General features: G+C 37.9%; 1 protein-coding gene across 1 annotated transcript; it reads left to right on the top strand.

Moving 5' to 3' along the window:
- Positions 1 to 3754: 3754 nt before the first annotated feature.
- LOC128049000 (killer cell lectin-like receptor subfamily E member 1) lies at positions 3755 to 11732 on the top strand. Its single transcript, XM_052641504.1, has 6 exons — positions 3755 to 3941; positions 5674 to 5772; positions 6006 to 6044; positions 6856 to 7025; positions 10398 to 10498; positions 11609 to 11732. Exons 1-6 carry the CDS (start codon positions 3755 to 3757, stop codon positions 11730 to 11732), a joined length of 720 nt encoding a protein of 239 aa, XP_052497464.1.
- Positions 11733 to 23935: the final 12203 nt, after the last annotated feature.

Raw genomic sequence — 23935 nt, 5'->3', positions numbered from 1 at the left:
AAATTTGGTGAAATGAGACAAAGACAGCCCATTTAGGGTCTAAATTAGCATGATGTTTCAACTTTAACCTATGGTTGCTGGTGACCTTCCTTTCATTAGGACTGTGTGACTCTGATCTGAAGAAGGATAACAATGTGAGTTGGAGGTGATGTTTGCGGTCTCTGACCTGTGATTTTTCCAGTTCATCCATCTACTCAGTCAGACTTTCAAAGCTTTTTTAAAAAATTGCAATTATTTTAATTTTTTTTGTTAGAGGATAATTGCTTCACAATGTTGTGTTAGTTTCTGCTGTACAATAAAGTGAATCAGCTATCAGTTCATTTCAGTTCACTTGCTCAGTTGTGTCTGACTATTTGCAAGCCCATGGACTGCAGCACTCCAGGCTTCCCTGTCCATCACCAACTCCCAGAGCTTTCTCAAACTCATGTCCATCGAGTCAGTGATGCCATCCAACCAGCTCATCCTCTGTGGTCCCCTTCTCCTCCTGCCTTCAATCTTTCCCAGCATCAGGGTCTTTTCCAATGAGTCAGTTCTTCACATCAGGTGGCCAAAGTATTGGAGTTTCAGCTTCAGCATCCAGTCCTTCCAATGAATATTTAAGACTGATTTCCTTTAGGATTGACTGGTTGGATCTCCTTGCAGTCCAAGGGACTCTCAAGTGTCTTCTCCAACACCACAGTTCAAAAGGATCAATTCTTTGGCTATATGCACATACATATGCGCTCCTTCTTGGATTTCCTTTCCACTGCACCCCTGCGCCCCACTTTTCTTGGGCAGTCACTTCAGTTCAGTTCAGTTCAGTCGCTCAGTCATGTCCGACTCTTTGCGACCCCATGAATTGCAGCACGCCAGGCCTCCCTGTCCATCACCACCTCCCGGAGTTCACTCAGACTTACATCCATTGAGTCAGTGATGCCGTCCAGCCATCTCATCCTCTGTCATCTCCTTCTCCTCCTGCCCACAATCCCTCCCAGCATCAGAGTCTTTTCCAGTGAGTCAACTCTTTGCATGAGGTGGCCAAAGTACTGGAGTTTCAGCTTTCGCATCATTAATTATTACTAAGTTGTTCTAGAAGCTCACCAAAGTCTTTCCTGTTGCCTTATGCTGCTTTTTGTTGTGGCTAGTTACTCAACTGATTTATTAATCATTTAATAAGAAAGACCCCAAAGAACTAAAGATATTTCTTCAGTATCTGCAGATTAGATATTGAATCCTGGGCCAATGACCGAGCATGGGGAAAAAGACTGGTAACAGGGCTTCCCTGATGGTCCATTGGTTAAGAATCCGTCTGACAATTCAGGGGACATGGTCTGGGATGATCCCACATGCATGAGAGCAACTAAGCCCATGGGCCCCAACTACTAAGCCTGCGCCCTAGAGCCCACGAGCCACAGCTAGTGAAGCCCGGTTACCTGAGAGCCTGTGCTCAGCAACGAGAAGCCACTGCAATAAGAGGCCTGAGCACCACAACAAGAGTAGCCCCCGCCCACCACAGCTTGAGAAAGCCTGTGTGCAGCAACAAAGATCCACTGCAGCCAAAAATAAATAAGTAAATAAAATTTTAAAAAAAGAACTAATAGCCTGAAAAAGGCTTGTCTCACTTTAGAGAGGTAAGCATACAGAAAGTATTTTTTTACGTAATTTACCCTAGTCATTTTGTAGCTCTCTGGTTAAATTTAGCTTTGTAAACAGGCATGCACGTATTACATGCACATTGATTATTTAATCATTAATGGCTGTATATAGCACTTGACTGCATACTATCTACCCATCTTCATTGAACCAAAACATAAATTTGGGGGTCTATTGTCGATTTTGTCATAAGCAGAGTAGTTTAAGGAATTTTGGCATGCTTCCATGACGTGCCTTATTTCCTAGTGTTTTTCTTTCCCTGTGTTCTGTCCATTAAGGGGCACGGTGGTGGTGGTGGTTTAGTCCCTAGGTCGTGGTCTGAAGGTAATTTTTCCCCCTAACTTGCATATTGTTCCTACCTTTTTAAATTTCTCTCTGTGTGTGAATGTGTGAAGAGAAATCTCTGACGGGAAAGATGTCAGTGCAAAGTCGTCTAAGTAGACTGAATGAAGAAATTGCAAGGAATTTCTTTATCCACTATAGATGAATTTTATGTCTACTATGTCCTCATAAACATAAAATTACCTACAGGTAAAATTATCAAAATATATGGTCTCTCTCAGGACTTTAGTCCAATGGAATGACTGATACACAAACATCAATTATAATGCAGAGTAGTAGATAATATAGAGGAGTGAAGTTTTCTTTTCAGTTCACAAACATTATTATTTAGTATGGCTGAGAATAAAATGCATGTAATATTTTCTTGTAACTTTGGCCTAAGTTACAAGAGATAAGATTATATCAGCAATATTGTGGCTGCTAAGGACAAATGCAGAAAAAAAAAAAAAAAAAAAGAATAAGGCTTCCTGTTGGTTAACTCTGAAACCTTGCATAACAAGTAATTTTTCTACTGAGGCCCAGTTTCTGATTCTTACCAGGTCCTGCTTCCTCAGACTTACACAAATTAATTCGTAGCACAAGGAATTCCCTCCTCATTTCAGGTATGTTTTACTGCTTCTGGCTCTTTTGTAATCCATCCCCCTCTAATTTCTGAAAGATGTGACCACTAGACAGTTCTTCTTTGTGCAGTTTCTAGTTTTAAACATTTTAAATAAATTTAAACATCAAGTATAATATTTTTTCTGCTTCAATATATTGCATTTTGCTTTATTTGACTATGTTCAAGTCTTTGATGTATGTCCAGTAATCTTTTTTAAATAAGGTTTCTCGGAGAAGTTTAAACTGAAGGGATTTAGAACCCTGACAAATAAGGGACTTCATCCTGTTTAGTGTTTTGCCAGTGATGAATCTGATAGCCCGTGTTTACAACAAAATTCTTCACACTTTTCAAGTTTAGCTATTTGGATACTTAACCTATTTTGTTTATTTTTTAACAATAAAGAGAATTTATATAAAACATAGAAACAAGCTATTAAGTCCACTTATGGGGTGTCTTATTTCAGTTACAAAATAATACAAAAGATATTGTTCATAAGTCCTGTTGTTAATCATAGAGTCACTTAAGAAAAGTGAAATGGTTAACTTTGTGTTGTAATCGTAAATTGTGCAATGCCTCCGAGAATCACAGCTAATAAATATATTTCAATTTCTAATAATAGCAGAATACCAGCTCTGTCTTTTACTATTCAATTTCATGAGGCAGACTGCAACTATGTTAGAAATAGGCTTGGGATTTTTGGGTGACTTCATTGCAGACCTAGAATTTTTAAATTTTAAATTCTGTACTAAAAGCAATGATTACTTTCTATATGAGAATTGGTTAAGAATAAAGAGAGCTTAACTTTTGTAGGGTTCTATTTCCTTTACTTTTGTGTTCTTGGTGACATTTTTTTCCTGTGCTCAGGGCTTCAAACTGTTGAGAACATACTTCCGGGAAGTGTAATAAATGTATCTATTTATCAACTCAGATTTTATTTCATTTTATTTTGGCCATGTCATGTGGCTTGCAGGATCTTAGTTCCCTGACTAGGGATTGAACCTATGACCTCAGCAGTACAAGTAAAGAGTACTAACCACTGGACTGTTGGGGAATTCCCCACAACTCAGATTTTATATTATTGTTTTCATTTTTCTATATTATAATATGCCTTCCCAAATTATAGAAGGATATACTGATATTTGAGCACTTTATCCCTTACAGTTTTTTTCCTATATAAAGATGGATGAAGAACCCATAATTTATAGTATTACTACTCTAAACCAGGATTTTCAGCAGAGGCACACACCAAAAAATATTAAGGATAAATTGGATCCAAATGAATTGCCATTAACCAAGAAGAATCTGAAACACCAGAAACCTTGTAAAAGACAGCACAAAAATATAGCAGAAGATGTCAATGATAAAGGTAAGCTACATTAAAACAGAGTATTCAGTAAACATGTAGAGAATGCCTAAAGTTGTATTCTGAGATGCTATGCACTGGGGGATACAAAAATACAATAGTTTCTAAATTTAGTCAGAAAATGAAAATGTACAAGCAAAAATATAAATGTTAATTTAGTGCAGATAATGCTAAAGGCTAAATGTTAAATACTGTAAATAATTTAAAAGATACCTTGGATAGTTTAGAAATCTCACTGCTAAAGTGGGAATTTATTTAGACTTTAGAGGAAGAATATGATTTGAATAGAAAAACATTGGAAAGTAATTCCCTTGAGACAACAATGGTAAATGAAGGACAATGACTAGCTGTGGCTGTTTGAGAGGATTGAGTTAGATACCTTGATTGGAAGCCAGAAGTTGTATAGTGTGAGAAACAAATATTTTCAACTGATTGATCTCTGGGCTAGAGTGTGGTATACTTTGTGCCAAAATCTTTGATGTAACTATTTACGTAAGCAGAACATAAATGTATTTCTTTTAAATTTGGAGCACAAAATAGATTGGGTAAATCATTGTCAAGTGCCACTGAGAATCCAGGTGAAGTTTGGGATCCTGATGTGAATCAGTAGCAAGCTGTCTGACTTCCTTCATCAGATATCTGTAACCGTACACAAGGTGTATAAAATGGAAAATGAGCAGTTGGCATCAATGCAGTCACTCAGGTGACCCATCACTAGGTCTAAGTTGGGTGATAAAGGCATGGTGGTGATAACGAATGAAGAGACTGTAAGAGATGCGTGACAATAATATTGGGGAAGAAATTCAGTGGGAGGAAGGAAGTTGATATGAAAGATAAAGGTGATACTCAAAAAATTTTTTTTTGCATATTAAATGTCCCCGAGTTGAATGACAAAAATAAGCCTGCATTTTATTGCTTCTGATCTTCCAACTGGTGAAGTATAGGTCCATCAAGGATGCTGGCAGCTGTTTATTTTTTTTTTCTTAAAGATTTCTTTTTTTGTCTGATGTGGACCATTTTTAAAGTATTTATTGAATTTCTTACACTATTATTTCTGTTTTATGTTTTGGCTTTTTGGACGTGAGGTATTTGGGATCTTAACTCCCCAGCCAGGGCTCAAACCCACAGCCCCTGTATTAGGAGGCAAAGTCTTAACCACTGAACCATCAGAGAAGCCCCTAGCTTTTTATTCTTTCCATAACACCATCACTGGTTCTATACTTGCATGAAACACTACCAACCTTAATATGTGAGAGAAGAATAAACAAACGGTATTTGTTGACTTCCTAATCTAAATTGTAGCCTCTTTTAACTTTTCATGTTGGAAACCTGCTCAGTGCCTAAATGAATCGATTGGCATTCTGCAGTTTTCTTGCTCAACTTATCTTTCTTTTCTTTTTTGTGGCGGGTGGGTTGGGGTGGGAGTTGGGGGGAGCAGGGAGAAGAATGATGGTAAGCTTTGGAGGTAGCATTAGTGAATTAGGGACTCTGTTTGGCTGTGAATTGATTGTGTTATCTTAGACAAAAAAGCCTATGGAAAAAATGAGATTTTTTTAAAACTTCTATTGCAGTATTATCTGTTTGAAAATATTTTTCAGGCCTGTTGTGAGAATCAAGAATTGACATGTATTTGGTGTGTTCTTAACTGTAAGCTACTCTTTAAGCATTGTGTTTATTCATCCAGTCATCTTGCTTCACCTAATTTTGATTCTGCTTGTGTTTTCAATCCTCTCAGGGGATGTCTTGCCTCTTCCATGGAGGCTCATTTCTAGCATGCTGGGTGTCTTGTGCCTTCTCCTAATAGCCATTGTGGTAGCTGTTGTTACTGCAAACTGTAAGTAAATACAGAAACATCCAAATTGTCTTCCCCTCAGGGGCACTGTTTAATTTCATAGAATATGATAAGCCAAAACAGACTGAGAATAATTTTAGCTTACCCAAATTCTTCCTTTTTTATTTTCTTGAAAATTGCTGATTTATTTTTATGAAATATAGTCTTTGAGTGTCTCATTTTTGATGTTTCAATTTAAAATAAGATCTACTCATGATATTTGACTGTTTTTGCAGCATCTTCCAAAAAACCACCTCTCAAAATCCAGCAGAAAGGTAGGTTTTACACACTGATTTCTTAAACTTATTTAAAAGTATTATTGTGCTGGTCAGAGACCCAGGTTCTATCCCTGGGTCGGGAAGATCCCCCAGAGAAATGAATGGCTACCAACTCCAGCATTCTTGCCTTGAAGAATTCCACGGACAGAGGAGTCTGGCGGGCTATACAGCTCATGGGGTCACAAACAGTCGGACATGACTAAGCGACTAACACTATCACTATCTATCCACACACACGGAGATTTCTCTGGGCAAGTTACTCTAGAATGTGTAATAGAAAATATAAGACATAATTCCAGCCATCAAATAACTTACAGTCTTGTGAAACTGATGCTTGTGTATAACTAACTGAAATATAGGAAGACAGGGGTAAGGTTTTCTGGGGGTTTTCTGGGGTGTTTTAAAAAATTGTTGTAAGACTTCATATGTTTGTAGGGGAATAGAAATACCTGTAATGAGAACAAATTTTGGGGAAGTAGAGTTTATATTACAGGGGCAAAATAGTAACACACATTAATCTAATGGAGATGTAATGCGAAGACATTCTAACCCTGAAATGCTGTAATATCAAAGTAAGGAGATAAGAACATGAATAAATTCTAGGTCACCCGTGTCATATAAAATATGAAGGGTCCAACATGTCTCAGAAGTGAGAGAAAAAGAAAAGTTTTCATTCTAATTCATAATTTTGTTATGAGTAATTTTTGTGTTTATGAAATGTTACTCTCATGACAAAGGTGTACTTCTGTTTACAAGGTGTATTTAACATAATAAAGTCAGGCTTTGTGATTTTTTTTCCCCAATGCAGTCATAGAGAGCCTGTGTCTTGGACCTCAGTGTCATTCTTGTCCAGAGAATTGGGTTTGGTTCAGATGCAGATGTTACTACTTTTCCAAGGAAAAGTTAACTTGGAGAGAGAGTCAAAGTGCCTGTTCATCTCTAAATTCCAGTCTCATCAAGATAAACAAGGAGGAGATGGTAAGCTGTAAAACAGAGCATCATAATGCTATGTGAAACATGGCAAGTCGATTGAGTGGCTTAAGCTGAGAGTTATTTACATTTACATGACCTCAGTTCAGTTCAGTTCAGTCTTTCAGTTGTGTCCGACTCTTTGCGACCCCATGAATCACAGCACGCCAGGCCTCCCTGTCCATCACCATCTCCCGGAGTTCACTCAGACTCACGTCCATCGAGTCCGTGATGCCATCCAGACATCTCACCCTCTGTTGTCCCCTTCTCCTCCTGCCCCAAATCCCTCCCAGCATCAGAGTCTTTTCCAATGAGTCAACTCTTTGCATCAGGTGGCCAAAGTACTGGAGTTTCAGAACTAGACAAATGGCTGAAGGGTATGACTAGTTTATCTTTTGTTTACATTTTCATATGCAAAATGTGCCGCTGGATCAGGCTCTTATGTAAAGGGGAGAGATGTTTTGAAATAATAAGTAGAAAGACCTTCATGTACAGACAGATGCTGTTAGAGTCGTCTTATACAAGGCACCTAGAATAGTCAAACTCACAGTCAGAAAGTACATTGGTAGATGCTAGCGGCAGGGGAGTACATCGCCGGGGAGGCGTGATGGGGAGTTAGTGTGTAGTGGCGACAGAGTTTTGGTTTCGGTTCAGTTCAGATAAATCCCTGAGTCGTGTCCGACTCTTTGCGACCCCATGAATTGCAGCACGCCAGGCCTCCCTGTCCATCACCATCTCCCGGAGTTCACTCAAACTCATGTCCATCGAGTCGGTGATGCCATCTAGCCATCTCATCCTCTGTCGTCCCCTTCTCCTCCTGCCCCCAATCAACACAGCATCAGAGTCTTTTCCAATGAGTCAACTCTTCACTTGAGGTGGCCAAAGTATTGGAGTTTCAGCTTTAGCATCAGTCCTTCCAAAGAACACCCAGGACTGATCTCCTTTAGAATGGACTGATTGCATCTCCTTGCAGTCCAAGGGACTCTCAAGAGTCTTCTTCAATACCACAGTTCAAAAGCATCAATTCTTCAGTGCTCAGCTTTCTTCACAGTCCAACTCTCATATCCATACATGACCACTGGAAAAACCATAGCCTTGACTAGACGGATCTTTGTTGACAAAGTAATGTCTCTGCTTTTGAATATGCTGTCTAGGTTGGTCACAACTTTCCTTCCAAGGAGTAAGCGTCTTTTAACTTCATGGCTGCAATTACCATCTGAAGTGATTTTGGAGCCCTCAAAAATAAAGTCTGACACTGTTTCCACTGTTTCCCCATCTATTTGCCATGAAGTGATGGGACCAGATGCCATGATCTTCGTTTTCTGAATGTTGAGCTTTAAGCCAACTTTTTCACTCTCCTCTTTCAATTTCATCAAGAGGCTTTTTAGTTCCTCTTCACTTTCTGCCATAAGGGTGGTGTCATCTGCATATCTGAGGTTATTAAGATTTCTTCTGGCAATCTTGATTGCAGCTTGTGCTTCTTCCAGCCCAGCATTTCTCATGATGTACTCTACATAGAAGTTAAATAAGCTGGGTGACAATATATATCCTTGACGTACTCCTTTCCCTATTTGGAACCCGTCTGTTGTTCCATGTCCAGTTCCAACTGTTGCTTCCTGACCTGCATACAGGTTTCTCAAGAGGCAGGTCAGGTGGTCTGGTATTCCCATCTCTTTCAGAATTTCCCACAGTTTATTGTGATCCACACAGTCAAAGGCTTTGGCATAGTCAATAAAGCAGAAATAGATGTTTTTCTAGAGCTCTCTTGCTTTTTCAATGATCCAGCACATGTTGGCAATTTGATCTCTGTTTCCTCTGCCTTTTGTAAAACCAGCTTGAACATCTGGAAGTTCACATTTCATGTATTGCTGAAGCCTGGCTTGGAGAATTTTGAGCATTACTTTACTAGCGTGTGAGATCCGTGCAATTGTGCAGTAGTTTGAGCATTCTTTGGCATTGCCTTTCTTTGGGATTGGAATGAAACTGACCTTTTCCAGTCCCTTGGCCTCTGCTGAGTTTTCCAAATTTTGCGTGCAGCACTTTCACAGCATCATCTTTCAGAATTTGAAACAGCTCAACTGGAATTCCATCACCTCTACTTGCTTTGTTCGTAGTGATGTTTTTTAAGGCCCACTTGACTTCACATTCCAGGATGTTTGGCTCTAGGTAAATGTTCACACCATCGTGATTATCTTGGTTGTAAAGATCTTTTTTGTACAGTTCTTCTGTGTATTCTTGCCACCTCTTCTTAATATCTTCTGTTTCTGTTAGGTCCATAGCATTTCCGTTAGGTCCATACCATTTCTGTCCTTTATTGAGCCCATCTTGCATGAACTGTTCCCTTGGTATCTCTAATTTTCTTGAAGAGATCTCTGGTCTTTCCCATTCTGTTGTTTTCCTCTATTTCTTTGCATTGATCGCTTTGGTTTAGGAAGGTGAAAAAGTCTGGAGACAGATGAAGGCTGAGAGTTTCATAACAATGTGAATGTACTTAGTGCCATCATGAACTGTACAGTTAAATATAGTTCAAATCATATATTTTATATTATGCGAACATGGCAGTTGCTCAGTCGTGTCCTACTCTTTGTGACCCCTTGGACTGTAACCCAGCAGGCTTCTCTGTCCATGGGATTCTCCAGGCAAGAATACTGGAATGGGTTGCCATGCCCTTCTCCAGGGGAGCTTCCTAGCCCAGGTGAATTCTACACCCCTCAAAAAAAGACAGTTAGAAAATATGCATATTGAATGAATTTTGAAGGAGACAGTTATTACAAGAACTATCCCAATCAGAGAAAAAAGAACCTGGTATATAGCCCAACAACCAGATAGTATAGCCTTTGTGGTCCAAAAGTTAATGGCATTGTGTGAGCAGTGCCTCACAATCTAGAACAGGATACGAGGAGATGGAAGAGCTTTCCCTCACTCTGCCAATGGACATCAGCATCGAGTTAAAGCATCCACTGTAAGAATTCTTCGGATAGAGGATGTTCTCTCCATTCTGCACCTAAAGAGACAGGAGTTAGACAGGAGTTAGGGGTAAAAGTAATCTTAAAGACATCTATAAAGTTCTTGCTTATAGACCTCGCTGCCATTCCTTTAAAAACCTTACTCCCTTATTCACCAAACCCACACCATCTTTTTACTCATATTTATTTATTTTCCGTGTCTCCCGTGAGAATTGGGAATTTGTGTTGTTTCTTGCTGTATCATTAGCTGAATCTCAAAATGGTTTTGGAATATAGCATGTGATAATGAGTTTGTGGATGGGAAGAATTGAATAAAGATAAACACAGTGTTGAATTTTTTTAAAAGGACTCTCATGCAGTTGATGAAAAGATAATAATGAGAACCTTGTATTTGCATGTATTTGTTTATCACTAGCATTTCTTCTCCTTAAAATCTTTCTTTTGGATTGGAGTCTACTATAATGAAACTGGCAGGCACTGGCTGTGGGAAAATGATTCATTTCTGCCTTCTGATATGTAAGTATCTGTCTGACATAATGCAATCTTCTTTGCCCTTGGTTTAATTGCTGTATTTGCCCAAAATAGTAGAAATAAATAGAGCCCGAGACACAATTTCAAGTACATTTAGGGAAGTGGGAAAAGAGACAGTAACTTAAATCCAATCCCATGTTCAGAATTATAGCCTCCAGAAGCAGATAACATAACTCAGTTCCTTAATAAGTCCTCTCCTGAGAATTTTTCTTACACATCATCTCAGTTTGCTAGGGCTCTCATAACAAAGCACTGCAGATGGAGTAGCTTGAACAGCAGAAATTTATTTTCTTGAATGCAGAGGATAAAAGTCCAAGGCCAAGGCGCTGGCAGTTTGGTTTCTTCTGAGGCCTCTCTCCTTGACTGTCTACTCCGTGGGTCTACAGGTGGTCTTCCCCCTATTCCTGTTTATGTGCAAATTTCCTCTTGTAAGGACAGCAGCAATATTGGATTAGGGCCCACCCTAATGACCTCTTTTAACTGAATTAATTCTTGAAAGACCTTATCTACACTCATATTCTAGGGTGTTGGAGGGTAGGATCCCAATGTATACATTTTAATGGGACACAATTCAGCTCATAACACAAACCATGGATTAAAATCTTACTTCCTCACTAACCATAGTGCTCGATAAGACCCAACTTCCAGGTCATTAATATAGCTTTAAAATCTCCCTGCATTTTTATATTCTACCCACCATCTGCCTAAACACTGTGGACACTAAAAATGTTTATTTTCTTCACCAGAAAAATGTGATGATACCTGTTATTCATAGGCTTTTCAGTCTTTTGTTTTTAAGTTGTCTCTCTACTTCTATAAGCAATGATAATCAGCCTGCTCTCCATCCTCTCAGAGGCTTACATCCTTACTTGAGTTTTTATGAAATATTTAAGGTTCTGTAATCTATCAATAACTTTTAAATTTGTAAAAATCTTAGTTATCTGTGCTACTGATAGAAATTCAATTTGATTCAATTATATTATATGTACATTCGTTTTAAGTGTTTCTATATGAAAAGAAAGTTTTATATTTCTCCTCTCTGGTATTTACTTGTTATAGAATTTCACGAAGACTATGCCATTTCTTCTGTTTTAGGTTTTCTCTTCCTACACCTATATTAAGACAAAACTGTCTATCTTACAAATCAGGAGGAGTTTATCTAAGTGAAAGCTGTGGAATTAAACAGACTTACATTTGTAAGAATCACCTTATTTTTTGATACATATATATGGAATCTAGAAAAATGATCCAGATGAACCTACTTGCAAAACCTGTTATCAAACCTAGAGACACAGATGTAGAGAACACATCTGGGTGGAAAGGGGGAGTGGGATGGATCGGGAGATTGGGATTGACCTGTATACACTGCCATATACAAAACAGATAACTAGTGAGAACCTACTGTCTAGCACAGGGAACTCTACTCAGTGCTCTATGGTGACCTGTAGTTGTAAAGCAATTATACTCCAATAAGAAATGAAAAATAGAATCACCTTATTTATTCTGTAAATTCACAGAAAAGATGAGCATTACTCTTATCTAATTCTACACCTTGATAGAATCGTCAATGGTCACTTTCTTGGTCTATAGAGAAAATATGTAAATAGACACCTCTAGTAAAAACGGGATATTCTCAAAATATACTGCAATACTATTTTATAAATGTACTATAATTTTGTTGAGTGGATATACTTTGATTTAGATGACTTTTCGTGAAATAACACCATGATAATACTTAGAAAATATATGCCAATGCACTTTAGGAGACATTGCCTTAAGTATTTTCTGAATTATGCCATGAGATAAAGTTAATGAGACAAGGTTAGATTGTGTTGGACATTAAACAGTTGTTTTATGTAAACTTACACTATTGTCACTGATATATGTATTGCTTTTTTTTGTCTATAAAATTGTCAAAATATATTGTTAAGTGATAGAACACAGAACTGGATGTAGAGATTAGTATAACTGCACAAGAAATAGAATTGTTCCATAATTTTTTCAAAATTAGTTTTCAGCTTGATTACTGCCCCAAAGTCCAATTTATTTTGTAACATGGTGACTCTGAGATAGCTAATTAGACCCACAGGTGTGGTTTAAAAGGACTTTGCTTTAAAGTCTCAATTGTGAAATGTTCATTCCTTTGAGTTGTTCTGTTACATAGTATTTCTAAAAAATCAAAAATAAATGATTAGTATTTGTTTCCTTTTAATTGTATCAAAGCCTTTAGAATTATTAAAACAATAGTGATGACAAGCTGTGGTTTATCTTCTCTTAGTCTTAAAACCTTCTATACCTTTTTTCACATACAGACACAATAAGCTCCTTTTATGTTTATTTAATAAGATTTGGTCTAAAATTATATGCAAAGAGCAAAAGCTATGTTTTACCAAAGTTCTTATTTCACTAGAGTAGAAGCAACATTATAATGACAGAATTAGATATAACTGTCCCCTGATATTTACAGGAGATTGCTTCCAGGACCCTTGGTGGGTGCCAAACTGTGTAGATGTGTCCAGGTCCTTATATAAAATATTTGCATATATTTTACATTATTTGTATAGCTGCTAAGTCACTTCAGTCGTGTCCAACTCTGTGCGACCCCATAGACGGCAGCCCACTAGGCTCCTCTGTCCCTGGGATTCTCCAGGCAAGAATACTGGAGTGGGTTGCCATTTCCTTCTCCAATGCATGAAAGTGAAAAGTGAAAGTGAAGTCGCTCAGTTGTGCCTGACTCTTAGCGACCCCATGGAATGCAGCCTACCAAGCTTCTCCGTCCATGGGATTTTCCAGGCAAGAGTACCGGAGTGGGTTGCCATTGCCTTCTCCATATAAATGTATGGCTTATGTACAAAAAATAACCTTGGTGTATTATTTACATATAACAGATGTACATATAAGTCATCTCTAGATTATTTATACCTAATACAATGTAAATGCTATGTAAGTTATTGTCAATACAATGTAAGTACTATGTAGATAGTCGCCTGGGTGTGGCAAATTCAAGATTTGCTTTTCAGAAATTTCTAGCTTTTTAAAAATATTTTCAATTTATGATTAGTTGAATTGAAAGATGCAAAACCCATGGGTGCAGAGGTCCAACTGTGCTGTATTTGTTCTTAATCCAAGCATTTCCATTGATGAAAATAACCAATAAACAATCTCTAATAAGAGCAGAAAGGAGCTTTATTTGAGGCAAACTGAGGACTATAGTCTGGAAGGCAGATTCTCCAATAACTTCTCTGGAGAAGCAGGATTTTCAGCTTGTTTCATATCTTGTTAGAACAAAGGACAAGCGCAAGTCAGGGATTCCTTCAAAGTGAAAGTGAAGTCGCTCAGTCCTGTCCGACTCCTTGCAACCCCATGGACTGTAGCCTACCAGGCTTCTCTGTCCATGGGCTTTTCCAGGCAAGAGTACCAGAGTGGGTTGCCATTTCCTTCTCCAGGGGATCTTCTCGACCCAGGGATCAAACCCGGGTCTCTGGCATTGCAGGCAGACGCTATACCCTCTGAGCCACCAGGGAAGCCCAACATTCTTTCAGGGATTCACAAAAAAAGAAAAAAAATCAGCATGTATGCAGAGGGTCAGTGTGGCTGTGGCACCTAGGAAGAGAGTCTTATCATCAAAGGAGGATCAGCATTGGCATCCCCAGAAGGGAGCATTTAATCTTTATTTTTAACATGGACATTCTTTAGTTATGATCAATGTGTCCTTTTCTTTAATAATTAAAGCAGATGTACAGTGTATGTTTGATAGGCCACAAATAGGGTGTTAGTTTCCCTGGTGGGTCAGATGGCAAAGAATCTACCTGCAATGTGGGAGACCTGGGTTCAATCCCTGGGTCTAGAAGATCTCCTGGACAAGGGAATGGCAACTCATTCTAGTATTCATGCTTGGATAATTCCATGGACAGAGGAGCCTGGAAGGCTGCAGTTCATGGGGTCACAAAGAGTCGGACATGTCTGAACAATTAACACCTTCTCTGTAGTATAAGATTCAGGTTAACTTATGCATAAGCCACAGTGACTTCCGCATACCTCAATAAGTCAAAACTCCTTTTGTCAGTTTCTTCCACTCCTCCATACTTACTTTACTATGCTTTTATTCTTTAAATATTTCCCTTCCTAGATGATCATTTTAAGCAAAAAATTTCTTTCCTAGGTGGTCATTCTAAGCAAAAAAGCAGATCAGAGCAACTTTTCAGAGTTCATTAGCTTTTTACTCTGGTATGGTTTCATGAGGATTTTTTTTTAAAGTTTCCTTTTTGAGTTATGGTATTCTCTGACATATGGCAAGGAGTGAGATTGTAGGAGCAGATAGTAGTTCTATATTTAGTTTTTTAAGGAACCTCCAGACTGCTATCCATAGTACCAATTTACCTTCCCAGCAACAGTATAGAAGGGTTTCCTTTTCTCCACACCCTCTCCAGCACTTACTGTTTGTAAAATTTTTAGTGATGGTTATTCTGATTGGTGTGAAGTAATAGCTCATTGGTGTTTTGCTTTGCATTTCTCTATAATTAGTGCTGAGAAAGGTTGAGGGCAGGAGGAGTGGGGGCTACAGAGGATGAGATGGTTGGATGGTATCATCCACTCAATGGACATAAGTTTGAGCAAACTCCAGGAGATAGTGAAGGACAGAGAAGCCTGGCACACTACAGTCCATGGGTTTGAAAAGAGTTGGACACAATTGAATTGAATAACAGTGATAATTCATCATGTTGAGCATCTTTTCATGTGTTTTTTTGGCAGATCTGTTTAAATCTTTCACCCATTTTTTTGATTGGGTTGTTTGTTCTTTTGATATTGAGCTTCATGAGCTGTTTGTATGTTTTGGAGATAAATCCCTTGTGGGTCACTTCATTGCAAATATTTTCTCCCATTCCGTGGGCTATCTTTCATCTTCTTTATGGCTTCCTTTGCTTTGTAAAAGCTTTTAAGTTAATTAGGTCCCATTTGCTTATTTTTGTTTTTATTTTTATTATTCTAGGGGGTGGATCAAAAATATCTTTCTGTGATTTATGTCAGAGAGTGTTCTGCCTATGTTTTCAACTTGATTCCCTTAAAGTTATATAATTACTTACAACAGTGCAGCCCATGTGCTACAATACATGGTTTTATTACCTACTGTTGAAGGGTGATATCTGAAGCATTGACATGCCATGTTACAACTCATCTTGTTTAGAAGTCAGTGAATAATATAACTGAATTATTAGTATCAACAGGCAAATATCATACATAAAATATAGGCATTTCCCCCAAATATCCCTGAAGTATATATTAACATTATCCTTTGAAGAAGAACCTGAAAAGCTGTTGAACCACAGAATAAAGTTAAGCACTGCCATTCATATCATTGTTACATTGTGAAAATTTAATAACAGAAGTGGCGATAGAATTTTATAGCAAGCATAGATATATTCGTCACCCAGATTGTACCATTAACATTTGAGTATATTTTCTCCATTACATATCTGTCTCCTATGTTTTTATCCACCTTGATACATCTTATTTTTTATACATTTCAAAATAATTTCCAGATATCAACACACTTCCCTCCTGAGTACTATAGCATGTATATTACTCACTAGCGTTCAATATTTGTTTACAATTCTCTTGTTCTTTTGAATTATAATTTGCATACAAGAAATGCACAGATTCTGGTGTTACTATTCAATAAGTTTATCATACAGTCTGCTGCAAATTGTGATTAAGATGCAGAGTATTGGTCTTCATGGGTGGTCCAGGGGTTAAGAATCCTACCAATGTAAGGGACACAGGTTCGATTGCTGGTCTGGGAAGATTACACATGCCATAGGGCAACTAAGCCCACGTACCACAACTACTGAGCCCGCTTGCCCTAGAGCCTGTGCTCCACAACAAGAGAGGCCACCACAATGAGAAGCCTTGCACCGCAACTAGAAAGTAGCACCTGCTCGCTACAACTAGAGAAAGTCTGCTCATAGCAACAAAGACTCAGTGCAGCCAAAAATAAACAAATAAATTAAATTATTTCCTAAAAAGATGAAGATTATTACTCTTTCCCAGAAGATTCCCTCAAGTTCATTCCAATAGATCCCTATCCACTCTATAAATAAATACTTTAATTTATTTATCTTTAAAGTCAACCACTATTCTGATTTTTCTCCAGTATATTTTGTATATTCTTTTTCAGGAATTATTTCAAATTCTGTTTTGTTATGTTTTGTATAAAACATTTTTTTTCCAGTGTAATGTTTGTGTGATTCATCTGTGTTATTATATGTGATGTTCAGATTTCACACAAAAATTGATATTAATTTCCACTGATTTTTTTTTTTCCTAAGGTGGGCAAGGTTTAATATTTGGCATCATAGAGTTCCTTTGGCAGCCTTACTTTGACAGTCCTATTTCCAGAAATGATGACTTCATTTTCACCATCTTCATGGATTTCAGTCAGGTTTTGGTGCAGTGTTATCACAGATTAGCACCAAGTATAGGACCTGCTTCTGATTTCATAGGCTTCTACTACATACCAGACTTTTGACTCTTAAAGTTGACTCCATTGTTTCCTAGTAGAGGAGACCACACAGCACTGGGCATTTCTCCCTACCTACTCCTGATAGATTAATTACATCAGATGCTTGACCCCTTCTTGGAGTTACCCATGATGCCTCACTGCTATCAGCACTTTCCTAAGCAGTAGTGTTTCTATTTCACTTTACTCAACCAATTCCAGCAACATGACTGTACTCTGTACCAGGCCCTCAGTTTTTGAGATTATTAATATTCTGACAGTTGTGATTGTTTTCATATAAAGCCACTCAAAGTGGCTAATAGTTAAGGTGTTTAATGGATCACCATGACCCATATCATTCTTGGGCATCTAGTTGCTTTTGAATTTTAGTATGGCTTCCTGAAAAATTTATGAAAGAAATGAAAGAAAGACTCTACTTTCCTTCTTCTTAGTAAGGCAATTTGATCACTGAATGAGGCTGTCCCCAGAAAGATACATGCATGTGGGTGTGTGTGTGTATTTTCAACCAAAAATAAAACATATATATAGTAGGGATTTAACATCTATATCTAGTTCTATTACTGGAAAAAAAATGTAGTTAGAATGAACTAGGTTCAAGATGGTGAAAGATTTAACTTTCAGTAGACCTTGAGCCTCTTATATGCTCATTATAATTCATTAGCATAAGCTAAACGGCATACCCACAGGCACCATGACAATTCTGAAGCTAACCATAAAAGGAAACAAAGTGGGCACAGGACCAATTCCTGGAAATCCCTGCCCCTTCCCCAAAATGTTGGAAAAATTCACCTATTCATTCTGTGTGCTTGGTAATTCAGCTGTGCCTGACTCTTTATGACCATTTGGACGGTAGCCCACCAGGTTCCCCTGTCCATGGGATTTTTTCAGGCAAAAAAACTGGAATGGGTTGCTATTTCCTCCTCCAGGGAGTCTTCCTGACCTACCCAGGTCTCTTGCTTTGCAGGCAGATTCTTTATCCGCTGAGCTATCAGGGAAGCCCTGAAATTACCCAGTCTGTAAAAACTAATCACCACATATTTGGGGGCCTCTTGCCTTGTGAGATGGTTGCTCTCTATCTGTGGAATGTGTTTCTCTCTAAATAAATCTACTAAGAGAGAGAGAGAAAAGAAGTAGTGTGACTGTATCTTGTACTTAACATAATCCCTGAACTGGTGCTATCTTTAACCCTTTTTATTGTCTGTTGATTTTCTTATTCATCTCTTAAGGTTTTGTCCCATGACAAACATGGATTTTAAAATCTTATTGCTTTAAATTCTTAGCTTTCTATAATCTTCCTAAAACTTCCATTTAAATACAGAGGTTTTATAGTTGGTTGCTAGGAATGGATTGTTTCCTTCCATGTGTTCTGTAACTCATGCCTGTCTCATTCACTTATTATTTTAGGAATTATTTTTATCATGGTTGCATAGTCTAGTTTTCTGCTTTAATTAACATGAATATCTATATATCTGTTCTTATAACTTTCTTGTCCAATTACAATTGTTTCCCTAAGGGGGAATAATTCAAGTTTTCAAAAAATTTTATTTTTATAGAAGTGGAAAGTATGCCAGGTATTTAGGAGCTTTTCCTGATAATGCATTTTCTTTCCCAGTAGTTTCTTCTAAAAAATATGCTATCCAATGCATTCAGTTGAAATGAAATCTCTCGGGAATAAATATATAATTTAGAATATGATTATAACATTTATATCATCATATTATGACTTGTATTAATGATTTCTCCATCCTCATGTAATTCTAACTTTCATTAAAGACTTTTCCAGCCTCATATTATTTCACATTTTTTTTTTCTGTCTCTTTTTCCTCCTTACTTCCTCTTCCAAATAAAAGAGCAGTCATGATTTTGAAGCTAATTCTGTTACTTGTGATAATGTATGCCCAACTGATAATGCTAATGTCCATGTTCCCACACATCTAAGCTTGCAAATTAAGAGTCCTGAGATAGGAAGATTATTCTCGATTATCCAGGCGTGTCCTAAATGTAATCACAAGTGTCTTTTCAGGATGGAAGTAGAGTGTGCCTTGACAGGCAATCAGTGATGGGGGGGAAAGTGATGCTGCAGAAACAGAGACTGGAGTGATGTGGCCACAATTCAAGAAATGCTGGCAGCCACGAAAGCTGGGTGAGACAAGGATGAGACTTGAAGCTTGCAGATGAAACCAGTCCTGATGAAATCTTAACATTGGCCCTCATTTAGATTTCTAGCCTCCAAAACTATAAGAGAATAAATTTCTGTTGTTTTCATTTACTTACTAAGATTGTAGGGATTCGTTGCTGTAGTAATAGCAAACAAATATAGATACTATATAAGAATGTGCTCAGTCGCTCAGTCGTGTTGGACTCTTTGTGATCCCATGGACTGTAGCTTGTCAGGCTCCTCTGTCCCTGGGATTTTCCAGGCAAGAATACTGGAGTGGGTTGCCATTCCCTTCTCCAACTATATAAGAATACTGTCTCGTCAAATATAGAGCTCAACCAGACTTCCCTGAGGGTCTTGCAGGCAGCTGGGTTCAATTTCTGGTCAGGGAGCAAAGGTCCTACACGCATGGCGTTCCTGAGTCTGCACACTCTGGAGCATGTGTGTCACAACTAGAGAGCTGGTGCACCACGATCAAAGACCCTGCATGAAACAACAAAGATGGCTTGTGCTGCAAATAAAACCTGATACAGCCAAATAAATACATAAATACATATATTTAAAATATAGAGCTCAAACAGAAAGTGTGGGACACAGGATATCTGATTTGAGGGGATGATCATGATTGGAAAATAAATCGGTGCAAGTTCACTGCCCAGGTGAGGACAACTATAGGTACAGGGCTCCATGAGAATTTTCCAGGAATAAAACCTGCACAAAATATAAACGAAATGAAGGAACAAGACTCCGAAACATTTTTGGGAGGAGCCATGAAAACAGTGCAAAGGCTTTCAGATACAAGACGGCATGGTTTGTTTGAGGAACAGCAAGAAGGCGTTGTGAGCAGAGCTGAGTGAATGAAGAGAAGAGGGATAGGAAATGAAACTACAGGACTAGTCAGGCAAGCAAGGATGTGTCGAGTAGTTTGGATCTTATTTGAAGAAGGGAGCAGCACTGGTGAGGGTCCAGTCAGGTACACTAAGCCCAGGCCAGATCATTAAATGGAGGGAATTTAATATAGGAAAATATTTCCAAAACAGTTATAGATCTGAAAAGACAAACAGGGAGAAAGAAGACAGCCCAGAGATGAGCAAAACAGAAAGTGGGGACCATTCCTAGGGCTGGAGGAGATGAGGGAGCAGGTGGGCCTCCAAAGCCACTTAGTGGGAACCAGGACCATAGTTCCAGTTGGTGGGATGGTGTCTGGTGGAGGCTGGGAAGCAGAGGCAGTTGCTGTTTGGCAGGAGTTAAACCCATTTGGTGTAAGCATAGTGGGAGATGTCGCCTGAAGCAGAGAGAGAGATGCAAGGATACCAGGCTTCTCACCACTTCCCACCTTTCAAATGTCAAGCCACTTGCTCCCATTGGCTGAATCGGACCAGAAGCTGGTTGGTGTGAAAACTGACATATATTTTGTGGGAATCAGCACCTGAGTTAGGAGCAGAGGGGAAAGTGGAAGGGGACAAAAATGGTAGTGACTGACACAGGGTGGAAGAAAGCAGGTCTCCCAAGGACAAAGGACCACAGTGTTTTGGGAGAGATATTTCTTGTACTAAATCAGAAGTATGACTTGTTAACACAGTTATTTTGTGAAGAGATTCATTAAATCTATCTTGTCTAATCTGTATGTCAGCTTCTTTATTGTGACACGTGGGTAATATCACTAAGATAAATTATCAATATGGAACCATGTATAGAAGGGTTCAGGAATGGTGGTGGTGGGGGGAGGGTGTATTGAAAACATGTTTGGCAAAGAAAGAATTGAGAATACTTTATTTGATATACTGACATCAGAGATACAAGTGTCTTATCCCTTATCCACAATGCCAAAATCCATATCTCTGTAAAGTAAAACATTTTTACCTGTTTGGCTCCAGGGCCTGAACTAAGCTAATAATAGATTTCCCATTTTACATTTTGCTGAACAAGTATTATTATACTTGATTTTCAAATGACCTCACTGGGAACTAATTCATATATATATTCATATGTAATGCTTATTAATAAAAAGTTTTAATCTTAAAATTCATTTCTCTTCACAGGCTTTGCATATGATATCATGGACCTTACACATTATAATTTCTATAAAGAAATGATGAGAAAGCACTGTCTATAAAAGAACAATCACTACTTGTTGTTTGACTTGTCTTTATTTTCTGACTCTGTTGGATGTTATGTGTGATTCATGTTGGCTGTGTCTCATGTCACTCTGGATTAGAATAACATATTTTTAATTTAGAAATTTGACTTCTATTTGTAAAATAAGCTTTAAATTTTAGATTGTCTTCTTGCTAAAACTGACAATTAACTACACAGTCTTGCAACTGATTTCTAAGAATAGGTTGATTCTCTTAATCTGCAAAACCATGGGTGTGTGCTTCACCTTTTATCTCAGGAATAATTTTTGTCATATGATAGCTTTCTTTTCTTCCAGTGTGAGTTGGCTGTCCTGAAAACTTTCCATTGAGCTCAATCACTTTTCAGTGGTGCTGAGGAACTTGAGGTAGACAATAAAGATTTTTACTAAGGTAAATATTTTTTAAAAATCGTATTTAATAGCAACAAGAATAACTTTTGTTTGGTATTATTGAGACCCTTCCCCATGGCAATTTAGGTGTTCCTGATGTGTCTTTATTTTCCAGTATTTCCATCTATAGTATATGCTACCTCTATGCATTTTTTATATTAAAATGAATTTTCAGGTTAAAATAGATCTCATGTAAAATGTGGCTAGAGTATCCACAGGCCAGTCAATGCTTTATGATGATCATCTTTACTTATTTACTTTTTCCTTTGTTTGGGTATTTATTCTTGCACCCTCCTCTTTCAGAGGGTAAAGGCTGTCATGATTCTGAATCTAGTGTGATTTCCTGTGATCACACTTGCCTGCCTGAATGATGACAACACAAACAATGATGTTAAAGCGACAGCGATCACGCACATCCAGGGTTATGCCCCTCACTTTTGGTCTCTTTCTCTCCTCCTTAAACTTCATCTTCCATTCCTTGGCCAGGTACACTGCTTTGACTCCTAATGTATTTTGCAGCTGCTGCTTGTTCTTTTAATCAACCATGCTGTTTTTTATGTTTTCCATGCCCTTCCAACTCTTCCCTGGAACTGTATGGTCACATCAAGACTAGTGTAAGTGTTAACTGTTGTTTCGAGCAGCAACAAGTCTGTGGTTGGAAATATTCTGTACTGTTCAGTGTGATGTTTCAGCCACACACGTATAAACTATCAAACTGATAGAGCGTATTCAACTGATGCATAAAGGTGTGAACAAAGAAGACAGGTTGATTGATAATGACCACGTTTTAACATTTCTGAAAATTTTTGGCACTGTGCCATATCAGGGTGCAGGTTCTTTAGTTAAAATTTAATTTCCAAGCTTGCTCTAAATATCACCCTCTGTCCTGTGAGCCCCAACATACGTGTTTTTTTTTCTAATTATTATTATTAGTTGCTAGGTGGTATATGTTAATACTTTTATATGTTTATACATTGAACTGTTCTCAGGACATATTTCTATTCATTTTAGTTTTACATTTTTTCAGATGATGAGAATGAATCTTCTAGGGATTGTGAATATTATTCAAGTTTATAAATATAACACTTCACAGAATCAGACACTCGAAACAACTGACGTTTGACATCTCTTGTTCAGCAGGTTGAAGAAGGAAAGGAAGAGAATGTCCCCCCAATTTGGATCAATTAAAATTAGATTTGTCCATCTCAAGCTCCAGCGGATAGCCAACAAGGACCTACTCTATAGCACAGGGAACTCTGCTCAATGTTATGTGCAAGCCTGGATGGGAGGGAGTTTGGGGGAGAATGGATACATGTATGTGTATGACTGAGTCCCTTGGCTGTTTACCTGAAACTATCACAACATTGTTAATTGGTTACACTCCAATACCAAGTAAAAAGATTAAAAAAATTAGATTTGAATGCTAAGTAGCTTGTCACTCTGTTGTCATATCATTTAGCTTTGTGCTGCCACTTTTCTAGATACTCTGTACTTTTTCTCATTAGATTATCCCACTCGGTGGATAAGTTGGAAAGATTATAATCACTTTTAAATAAATCTATTCAATTCAGTTTTTCTTTCCTACATAGTAGTCGATCCTATGGGAAATCAATCCTGACTATTCATTGGAAGGAGTGATGCTGAAGCAGAAGCTCCAACACTGGCCACAAGATGCGAAGAGCCAACTCATTAGAAAAGATACTGGGAAAGATTGAAGGCAAGGGGAGAACAGGGTGACAGAGAATGAAATGATTGGATGGCATCACCAACTCAATGGACATGAATGTGAACAAATTCTGGGAGATGGTGAAGGACAGAGAAGCCTGGCGTGCTGCATTTTACGAGTTTATAGAGTCGGACACAACTTAGTGTTTTAACCGTAACAACAGCTCTCACATTGGTGTTGAACCTGTTCATAGTAGATTCTTTTCTTCCTCTTTTATAAAAATACATTTTTTCCATTTATTTTTTCATTGATGTATAGTTGATTTACAATATTATATGTTTCAGGTATATAGCATAGTTATTCACAATTTTTAAAGGTTAGATTTCATTTATAATTATTATAAAACATCAGCTATACTCCCTGGGCTGTACTATATATCCTTGTAGTCTATTTATTTTATACATAGTAATTTGTATCACTTAATCCCCTCTCCCTATCTTACTCCTCTCTTCTTCCCACTCCCCAAGATCTTAAAAGTTATTCAATTTTAGAAT

The sequence above is a fragment of the Budorcas taxicolor genome, chromosome 5 (assembly GCF_023091745.1).
Source record: "Budorcas taxicolor isolate Tak-1 chromosome 5, Takin1.1, whole genome shotgun sequence".
Classification (NCBI taxonomy): domain Eukaryota; kingdom Metazoa; phylum Chordata; class Mammalia; order Artiodactyla; family Bovidae; genus Budorcas; species Budorcas taxicolor.
Note: the sequence above shows the minus strand (reverse complement) of the source record. Positions and strands in the feature narration are given on the sequence as shown.